At 45.7% G+C, this 10,668-nt stretch overlaps 1 protein-coding gene across 2 annotated transcripts; it reads left to right on the top strand.

The window, feature by feature from the left end:
• Window positions 1-2: 2 nt before the first annotated feature.
• ptpn1 (protein tyrosine phosphatase non-receptor type 1) lies at window positions 3-8,569 on the top strand. Of its 2 annotated transcripts, XM_030365036.1 has the most exons (10): window positions 3-272; window positions 391-495; window positions 1,102-1,192; window positions 1,593-1,693; window positions 3,519-3,617; window positions 3,777-3,914; window positions 4,384-4,593; window positions 5,390-5,551; window positions 5,772-5,932; window positions 6,411-8,569. In XM_030365036.1, the coding sequence occupies exons 2-10, from the start codon at window positions 439-441 to the stop codon at window positions 6,721-6,723; spliced, it is 1,332 nt and encodes a 443-aa protein (XP_030220896.1). In that variant the 5' UTR covers window positions 3-272; window positions 391-438; the 3' UTR covers window positions 6,724-8,569. The 2 variants fall into 2 exon arrangements, with proteins under 2 accessions (XP_030220896.1, XP_030220897.1); XM_030365037.1 differs by lacking the exon at window positions 3-272 and having other exon boundaries at window positions 277-495.
• Window positions 8,570-10,668: the final 2,099 nt, after the last annotated feature.

Below are 10,668 nucleotides of genomic sequence, written 5' to 3'. Positions count from 1 at the left end.
TCAGCGTGCGTGCGCGCTCCCGATGGGCTCGTCTGATTCCAAAAGAAGCTGCCTTTTGTGCGTCCTCCTAACGTGACTCAAACCTAAAATGCGGGGGGAACTAAGCGATTAAAGGAATACATGTAAGCTGCTATCAATACGAACAGGTTATTGTCTTTACAGCTCTGTGGGTTGAATTAATTTGACACATAATGTACAAAATGAATGTACGCTTATGAGCTACTCAAGGACGGTCGCGATAACGTGTAGGAGGAGTTTACGGCGTGTTTCCGGTAAGACCAAACGTAAAGACATCACAGTACACTGAAGCATATTAGGACTCAGAAATAGAGAATTACGTTGATTTTGTAAACTCCACCGTGACCGTTTTTTCTTGGTATTGTTTCCAAGTAATCGGGGAACTTCAGACGGCGTATCGCTCCAGGTCGCAGAAGTGCAATGGAAGAAGAGTTCCGCGAAATCGATCAAGTCGGGAGTTGGAGCGCCATTTACCAGGTAGGTTTTTTCGCTTAATCAAGGTGGGATTTATCGTGTATGATTCGTTCTGGGAACCAGAAGATATGTTTCCCCTGGGCTGCCGCCTACATAAGAAACATATCTGGTTCCTCATATTTGGCCATCCTCCCTCCTGACATAGTGGATGATTGATGTGTGTGCCTGTGCCTTATAAGCAGCACCCCTGGCACTATATCAACATTCCAGATACAAATCTTTAGCCAAATAATCCACCTAGGGTTACGTATCGTCAGTAGTAGACTAGCATGGGATTGTCAGGCACAAACAGCTATAACCAGAACAAACGAAGGATAACTATGCTATAATTACCATTTATGTGCCAAGTGGTAGACTACTTAGTTATGAGTCGTTTATGTAGCAGCTAATATGACATTTGTATACAATAACTGCTAACTTACTCATCAACACATGGGGATGACAATCACGCTGGTGTATGTAATGGGGGGCGGCGGCGGCAAAACTGCGAGTTTAGGCTCAGTGAATTACATACTTCTAAATGTGTAATGTACATTTTAGAGCTTGAGGCAACCAGACAGTATGCCCTTATTGCAATAACATGAATTCAATGTTTTTGTTTTGCCACAGGAAATCCGTCAACAGTCCAGTGAACTCCCTTGCAAATTTGCCAGGTCACCAGAAAACAAATGTCGTAATCGTTACCGAGATGTTAGTCCTTGTAAGTACCATTTATTATCCCAGTGCGATTGACCAACTCATGAACTCATCACTTAACTTTTGTGTATAGTTGATGGAATGAAATGTGGAAAGCTCATTCCATCAAAGTGAAAGATGTTTTCACTAACACATTAAACTAATTGATAATAAAAATGTAAAGCATTTATAGAGAATGTTTTCTAGTTTGTGTGTGTGTGTGTGTGTGTGTGTGTGTGTGTGTGTGTGTGTGTGTGTGTGTGTGTGTGTGTGACACCTCATCCACTACAAGAAGCACTTTGACCAGCCAGTAGGGACTTGGTTGTCGGAGGACAGTCATTTTGCAGTCAAAGTTATGGATCTATATTTATAGATACTGTACATATTGTTACTACTGTTAAAAATTGATCGTATTTTCACTCCAGTCGACCACAGCAGAATCCTTCTGCAGCTGGGGGATAATGACTACATCAACGCCAGCTTAATATGTATGGAGGAAGCAAAGAGGAACTACATCCTCACTCAGGTAATTTCCAATGTCACAGTCCTTCTGAAATAATACATTGTTAAAGCCGTAATGGTTGCTCTTTGTTTTAGCTTGATGGATAATGTTTCTAGTTTATTTAGTTTTAATGGGATTTACATTGAAGTAGTTAACAAGAGAATGACTCCCAATAAGCAACATTTATGGCTGACACCATGTTTGCATCTTCCCCTCCATGACTGCGGACATGCATACGGCACAAATGCTGTGCCGTATGAGTTAAAATAATGCCAACCTTCACAGTCACCCATGGTGAAAATAATATTTGATTGTTCAGTAGTCGTGCGTTCTTGATTCAGTCGAAGATCCGAGTGCGCTGATGTGTAGGAAGAGCGCAGGTGCTCGTAGGGTGGCTAATTAGGGCATGCGAGATGCAAATGATCTCACAGTTGAGTTGAGTTCTGTTTTTCTCGGCGGCCATGTGCGGCCAACTATGAGCTCCCAGTGAACCGCTGTGTGCTGTACAATGGCCGTGGGAGTAAGTTCACTTTTTTTAACAGGCTTTATATAGCATACCACCGGTGAGTAGGGTGTGATATGGACACCAACACTAATACAGCCTTCATGCCATTCTCGTGTCTCACGAGAACAAAGTTGTTAAAAGTGCCTACATCTCAGGTACTGCTTATTGTACTGGGGCAGCCTAGGTATCGCAGAGGGTGTTAACGGTGTGGTGAGTGGACCGTGCAGGGCGTGGGTAGTCAGTGTTGTTAAGGTGTAATGTGTCTAACCGCTTGGTACCGACGAGCACACAAACTAAGACGGCAGCCTGTGGAAAAAGATGTACACTTATCATTTCTCGGGGACACGCAAAAATATTTATTTTCCTGTCTACATCCTTAAAAAGCCCATATACATTATGCCTATGTGTATGGGCTGAAGCTGTCTGGCCGCCCTGCGCATCCTGTTGGACATGCTTGGTCCGACGCTCCCTGGGCGCCGGCCCCCAGAGCTCCCTGACCCCGCTTTAACTAATCCTGTTCTGGAGATAATGCTGTCACCAGCTGACGGCTGGGGAAAATAGTGCAGAAGTCAGCTCTATTTACATTAAGGGAACAAATGTGTCAGCGATATTGTTATTTTTATTTTTTTGACTTGCTTCTGTAAGTGTGCAAAAAAGACATAATCATGAAGCGGGCTAAACTGTCTTCTGCAATTAGATAATTATCTCACAATGTACTTTCTGAATAGACGCTAGGGGAATGAATGACAGTGCAAGGCGTGTGGTAACAAGCTAAATGCAGGTTTTCCGACCAAGACAAAACGGCCCTCTTACTGGCTGCCCATTGTAGGTCGATATTTAACCCCAGCATCGTTTACTGTCCCTCGATGACATCGTGTGGCACCACACTACACATGACTTACCGATGAGCACCCAGCAGTAACCCTAACCCTTTGCACCACAGGATTCTGTGACTCTGTTTGAAGTACACTGCACATGACTTAGCGATAGTTCTGTGACTCTGTTTAAAGTAACACTGCACGTGACTTAGCGATAGTTCTGTGACTCTGTTTTTAGTACACTGCATGTGACTTAGGGATAGTTCTGTGACTCTGTTTTTAGTACACTGCACGTGACTTAGCGATAGTTCTGTGAATCTGTTTAAAGTACACTGCACGTGACTTAGCGATAGTTCTGTGAGTCTGTTTAAAGTACACTGCACGTGACTTAGCGATAGTTCTGTGACTCTGTTTAAAGTACACTGCACGCGACATAGCGACAGTTCTGTGACTGTTTAAAGTGCTCGGCACTTGACTTGTTCACCGCCCGTGTGTCCTCAAGCACGCCTCTGATGTGTGCGTTTAGGGGCCGCTCCCGAACACATGTGGCCACTTCTGGGAGATGGTGTGGGAGCAGAGGACCCGTGGGGTGGTGATGCTCAACAGAGTCATCGAGAAGGGATCTGTAAGTGGCTTTGGCTCCGTTGGTATTCACAAGCATACAATTGAGGGTCTCTTCAATGTCTTATACATTCCACAAATATTCATGATTATATCGATTTTTTGCCTTTCCTCTAACTGAATTGTGATGCTTGTATGTGCTGTTCTGTTATTGTTTTCTTAGATAAAATGTGCCCAATACTGGCCCCAAATAGAGGAAAGAGACGCCGTCTTTGAAGACACCAGCTTCAGGGTCAGCCTCATTTCAGAGGACGTCAAAGTGTACTACACCGTCCGTCAGCTGGAGCTGGAAAACCTCGTTGTAAGACTGCTTTATAATGATTGTTTATACAATGCTTCTTGTGTAACACATCATTAATGCTTGTGTAGGTTATTGTTTTTATTAGTGTAAAGTCTGTTACTAAATTATCATTATTAATATTAATATTATTATTATTTAAAAGATATCTATTCTGAATGCGCCGAGCTGCTCGGCCCCTAAGCAGTCAGCCTATGTGCCCTTTACACTCGAAGCTGCACTCCCTTAGGTCCTCAGAATAAAAACCCTCAGGTGTGACATTGATTGGATGAACGGCTGTCCAGAGAATACGTACAGAGAGCCCACTAATTAGAGTTAGGTCATTATGGACCATGGAACAAAAAGGGACTTCTTTTTGGCCCGAGTAGTGAAATGCACATTTACACCTCTGGTGCAGAGGAAAGAGATTGATGGTGAATTGAACTGAATGAGCGCATTGAGTATTCAAAGTGTGTTTATCTTGGTTACCCAGACACAGGAGACCAGGGAGATCTTACACTTTCACTACACCACCTGGCCGGACTTTGGGGTCCCCGAATCTCCCGCCTCCTTCCTCAACTTCCTGTTCAAGGTGCGGGAGACGGGCTGTCTGAGCGCGGAACACGGGCCCGTGGTGGTGCACTGCAGCGCCGGCATCGGGCGCTCTGGGACCTTCTGCCTTGTGGACACCTGCCTAGTTCTGGTGGGTCCCTGCTGCTGATCGCCTCCTGTTCACCTCCCGGTCCAATCTACACATACTACGTTCTCCCTAGGATCACATTTACTGAGAGACATTTTAGTAGGGCGGCAACGTGGTGTAGTCTGTCTAGATTTAATTCTACATGCACAATGCTTTGTTTTTATGGTAGGACCGTTGTGTATGGGTTAGTATTACAAGGAGGGCGTCGTTTTTAATTGCACCCCACACCGGTACTAGAAGCGCCAGAGAAGCTTAACCCCCTCTCGGGCGCGGTCATCAACCTCACCCGCTACCCAGACGGAGCTCCACAAATCCGCACACACAGTGGCGTGAGCCCACCCTCTTGCCTTCGCCGTGACGTCGAAGTGTCTAACAAAAGGGACTTCAATGTCATGAAAAGAACACAAAATCAAAGTCCGGAACTGGCGGCTCCTCCTTTTAAGTATCGTGGGCTTCGGTGGAAACTATTTTGTTGAGTTTTGACTTGGCAACTAGCGTAGTATATTATAACGTAGCAAGCATATATAAGAAACGTATTCACAAGTTGGCTGTGCGAGCAGTAACTAGTCAGGCAACCAATGCTGCCGATTGTGTGGTCAGGGCGGGTCTGTACTGGCTCTCAGAAACGATTGAATTAATGATCAAAGCTTGGCAATGTACATAAATGCACATTTTGACTGTTACTGTCCACCAAAGTGTCTGTGACTCTGCATTGTGCGCCGAAAGTCGACTCAAGATCAACCACTAGGATTGGTCACCAACCGCTCAAAGCCAATAACGTGTCCTATGTCACGTTTAGATGTCCGTCCGCCAGGACCCTACGTCTGTCCGCATCCGCGATGTGCTGCTGGAGATGCGGCGCTGTCGCATGGGCCTGATCCAGACCGCTGACCAACTGCGCTTCTCCTACCTCGCCGTTATTGAAGGGGCCAAGTGCATTATGGGGGATGATGATCGGCAGGCAAGTCTACCCTCGCTCTGTGTGTGTGTGTGTGTGTGGGGGTTATATTAGACACGTCTGCACAGGATGTGTTCATAACTGATGCCTAAACCCAGATATTTGTGTGGCAAATAGGATGCAAAGAAGAACCCACTGAAAGGATCAGCACAGGTTATATGATTACTTCAAGGATTTACGCAATTGGAATTAAATAAAGGTTTTGTTTGTTTTCTATATTAAGGACTCATCTGAAGAGTTGTCGAATGATGAAGAGGATTATCCAGAGTTTACACCCCCTCCTCCTCCTCCTCGTCCCGGAAGGGATTCCCGGAACGACACGATCCAGCCGCCTTTTTCTGCCGAATACGATGAGCTCATCGCCAAGAGCGTCCACTCTCTGGGGTAAATAAACACAAAGACCGACGCCAGCCTTTGCTACACTCCCGTCTCCCGGCGGCCTCCAACATGCCAGTGCTTAACACAAACTTTAGGCACAGCAATTGAACGTCCAGGAGCATGTCCTTGTGTGTGCTTGATCAACAGAATCCTGAGCTGAGCTGAGGGGGGGGGGGGGGGCATACATATATGGCCTGTTTGTGTAGCGTCTTATACTAGCTATGTTTTTTGTATACGGGGAATGGGTTAACCTAGCAATAATTGATTCTTGGCACTTGGTTCTATGAACATCCTTACTGTATAGAAGGCGATACATTGTTTCTCCTTCTTGTGACAAATTAACTTATTGTAGGTCGCTTTGGATAAAACCTCTGCTAAATGTAAATGTGAATCCCGCTGTGATTGAGGGTTATACATATAGATTGAACTGGGCGTCCAGAACCCCACTCTAATGCTCCCCCCTCTATGACGCCGTCTCCTGCAGAACCCAGCAGGACCCTCGCCTGCGGAGGAGGACGGTGGGAGACCCCCCGCCTCCCCCGAGCCCCAAGGAGGACGAGGAGGACCGGCCCGACGGCGTAGAGCCCCAGGAGCACGCCTCCAGAGACGTGGCTCCGCCCCGACCGGAGCCGCAGCGGCGGGCGGAGGAGCCAGAGGAGCCCGGTGCGGTGGAGGGCGGAGTCCCCGGCCCGGGGGAGAAGGCTCCCGGACCGTGGTCCCCCGTCGTAGTCAACCTGTGCCTCTGCACGGCGTTCGCTCTCAGCGCCTACGTCTGCTACCGAGCTTGCTACCACTGATGTTTTTTTTTTTGTTTTTTTTTATTAATTTTTATTTTATTCTCACTTTAGCTTTTTAGCCGTTTTCTTTTCTATGGAGTCGATTTAGGCTGTCCTGCCTGTTGTCCTTGACTGGGCTTTTTCACTGCACTTGGAGTGGATTAACCTGCTTCATTGATGTCATTGAATTCAGGTTCATTCTTCTTCGTTATTTTTATACATATATCATTTACAAATGCAGTGTGAGAGGGGGGGCAGGCGCACTGGGGGGGAGGCACCGCCCCGTCCGTTGGTCGTCTGGACACTCAGGGCCTTCCCTTTACACCACGTCATCAAAGTCCCCACTTGGAGAGAAGCAATGAAACTCGTGTATGCTCCTTTTTTCAGAGCAGTGGGGGGGAACATGTTTGGAGCCGCAGAGCTGAGTTGGTCGTTGTTTGGGGCACCTTGCATATGCCTCTGTCTGCCCGCACTTCATTTACCAAATATCTCTCTTCAGTGTGGTTCGGTTGGAGACGATCTTTATTTTTTGATTCAGTTAACATTGAATTTTCATCCCAAATCTTTCATTTTCTTCTCTCCTCCTGAACCAATGGGACTGAGAAGCATGGTTTCACCTGCTGTGCTTGAAACAGAACTAATAGGACCATTTCTATAACAATAGTATTTCCATTTTCTATGGGTCCGTTTTAATCCCGGAAGGAAGTTGAACAGTGACATGTGGAGGGCCGCATAAAGCCTCCACCAAATCCCAGCAAAATAAATGAGCAATGGAGGGGGGTTGGGGGGGGTGAACCTGGCAGGCTGCCCTTCAGCTGTCTCACCTTTCCAGGGTTGCAGACAGAAGGGATGCTGTAGTGTCTATGCGTGAATGTAGACATGTATGTGTGTGCAATTTTGGTTGGGAAGGGGTATGTTGTCGACGAGTGCTTGCGCACGTGGACTTTTGAGAGAGTAAGTCATTGTCATGCTCACGCAGATCTTAAGATGTTGTTCAGTTCCGGCGGGATCAGAGAGCCGGCTGACGCAGAGCGTTCCTGAAGGAGTCGTGCGTCGCAGCTCAGGAACCTCCTGTCTGACTTATCGTGATGTTTTTGTCTCCGTTTCGTCTGGCATTCTCCCGAAACATGGCTTTAAGAAGGTTGATTAAAAAATAGACTTTATACAATTTAAGTTGCTTTTTAACAGTTGTCGAGTAGGCTACATTCGTGTCATCTGTTATGAAATTAGGCAACATTTGAATTGATGGTGTTTATAAGTGGAAAACGCCTCTTCAGGGCATAGCAATGCCGTAGTAGTCAATGGAAAAACAAACTAACCTGTGGTCTTCTCCCATCTTACCAGCAATACGAATGCTCAACATCGCCCTTTACGAACGAGACTCAACGCTCAACCATCCTTGTAAGACAGGGAACCAGGGATATGAAATAAACCAAAAATGAAACACCAGCAGAGTGAAAAACAAGAGTGGGACTGATGACCTTTTGACGTCACCGGCACACAGCGGCCCGGGCGGGGGCGCCCTGCTGTGATTCCTTTCTACTGTTGAGCATTCTGCAGCGTACCTGACCCGAGAAGAGATTAAATGTGCTGCTTCGGTCCATTTGTGTGCGGAAATCAGAAGTACAGTACAGTACATTGCTGTACTTTTCTCTAGAATGTATAAAGTGTCCTATGGCCACTCACAGACACAGACATATCTTTCAAATCAGGTTTCAACGTGCTGAATGAGTTATATTGTTTAACTTCAGTCAGGAAATGAATCCAAGTGCTTGGGCAACAATGTATTGCTCCGGGTCCACCATGATTATATTTTTTTTACATCCATTGTTTTACTTTAAAAATAAATAAATAAGTCTACCACTGATTCCTTGTGATTTTCTGTAGTGACGTCTGATTATTCTGTACGCTGGCTATGCAAATGAATTTTGACCAACGGTAACACCGACGTTTACCACAAGATGGCGCTGTGGTAGCGTTACTGAAACGCATTGGTAGCTTTCTATTGATTGATGACTAAAACCAAGACCTTATTTGCAGCCCACACTTTCCTGTTTTTGTACTGTATGCATACACCGTCATTGAAGTTAAACCCTCAAGGGCATCATCTGGCATTAACGTGTCTCCTGCGAGGGCCTAAGGATCGCAGATACATGATAATATAGACACTGCTATCGTTCGTGGTGGTCTTCCATCCTCAGTCACAACCCAGTCCTCGTAATCTTGTTTACTTTTTACTACCCTAGCATCTGTGTAAGAAATATATCGAGAAAACATGCTTTTATTTATAACCCCCCTTTGCTTGAGCGTGGGCCTTCTACTCCGTGTACAAAGTGATCTAGTCGTCAGTGGATTTGACAGGGACTTCCTGTTTGGGAGACGGGGAGTAGGAGGAGGAGGCGGTGGTACGCAGCGCACTGGAATGCAACCTGGACGGCGCGTTACGGCACTCCCTTCACCGCCTGACGTCACGGAGCGGACGAGACAGTACATGCTGCACCGGAGCCGCTCAGGGATCAGCGTGTTCAGGGGGATCATGATGCAGGCATGATATTAAACAGTGCAATGTTTGAATTGACCTGCGACCTGCGTAATGGAAAGTGAAAGCAATCAGGACGATCAACAGTTAGCGATACGATATAGCCGCCTGTGTAAGCCTATAGGTTACCTGATATATATATATATATATATATATATATATATATATATATATATATATATATATATATATATATATATATATATATATATATATATATATATAATGCCTAAATGAAGACTGCTTAAGGTCTCACTGTGATCCCCTGACTCGACAATAGGAGATCTATCCAAATGGTCATTCTGCTCTGCCTGCTCGTTAGTTGAGCTCTGTACGCGGAACTTCCCTACCTCACGCCAGCCTGGGGTTCGAATGGGGGATGGTCTCGGCCTCCAACTGTAAGAATGATAACTCATACAAGGAAGGAAGTAGGGATCAGGAAATTCCTAAATGTGAAACCAGATTCTGGGGTGTGTACTTCTTCAAAGCATGCTTGTACCTATTGGAGTTCTGACTCAATAGTCTCAACAAATGTGCATTGTCATGTTTAGGTATCTCACGTTTTCTTTTACTTTTTGCTTACTGTATTTTCTTCCCCTTCCTTTTTTAACACACAAGGTTTTTCTTCTTTAAATATATATTAACTATAATGAAAATGTGTCTTGGACTATACCAATTATCAATAAACGATCACCCTCGTTGCACAGCTGACGTAGAGAGAATCCGTGATGCTGCAACACGAAACGTTTCAAACTTTTTCATCTGCTTTGATTGTTGTTGTTCTCGCTCAACGTCGATGCGTGTTTCCATGGCTAGGGCAGGGTCATGAATGATGCAGGCTGCTTTGAGGGGCGGTGACCAGAGGCATTGTTTACGTGATGTGATATTGCCTCGTCCATGAGCACCTATAGCCTCTACGTCACGTCATGCATGAGGTGCTTCCCCTGCAGCACCCTGCACATCGAACCCGCTTCCTTCCTCCAGAGGTGCACTCGCATGACTGCTGACGTATACGGACGCACGTTTGTCAATCACTAAATAAACAACGTTGTTTTGTTTTGTATGGGCTGTGGTAGGAAAGATACACGATGTGCATTGGATATCATATGACACAACCAACAGGCCCTTAAAACATACTTGACGACTTACGTAGATCAGAGGACAAATGTGAGGTTGTGGGTGAAAGGTGAGGCAATGAACGTGATATAGTCACATATGAACTGTGGTGGGTGGTATGTCTGCAGCCACACCAAACACACCCTGTTGGCAATTTCGTAATCTGTAGCCTTGCCCTGCGCTTCACTTTGCCTTGTCTTGCCTGTGAAATCCCAATTCATGATCTACCATTTATATAGCGTACTGTAGAGGAATGATTTAAAGAGTGCACAGTGTTTTGAGGGGCCAAAACCTTTTTATATGAAGCTTAC

The sequence above is a fragment of the Gadus morhua genome, chromosome 1 (genome assembly GCF_902167405.1).
Source record: "Gadus morhua chromosome 1, gadMor3.0, whole genome shotgun sequence".
Lineage (NCBI taxonomy): Eukaryota > Metazoa > Chordata > Actinopteri > Gadiformes > Gadidae > Gadus > Gadus morhua.
Note: the sequence above shows the minus strand (reverse complement) of the source record. Positions and strands in the feature narration are given on the sequence as shown.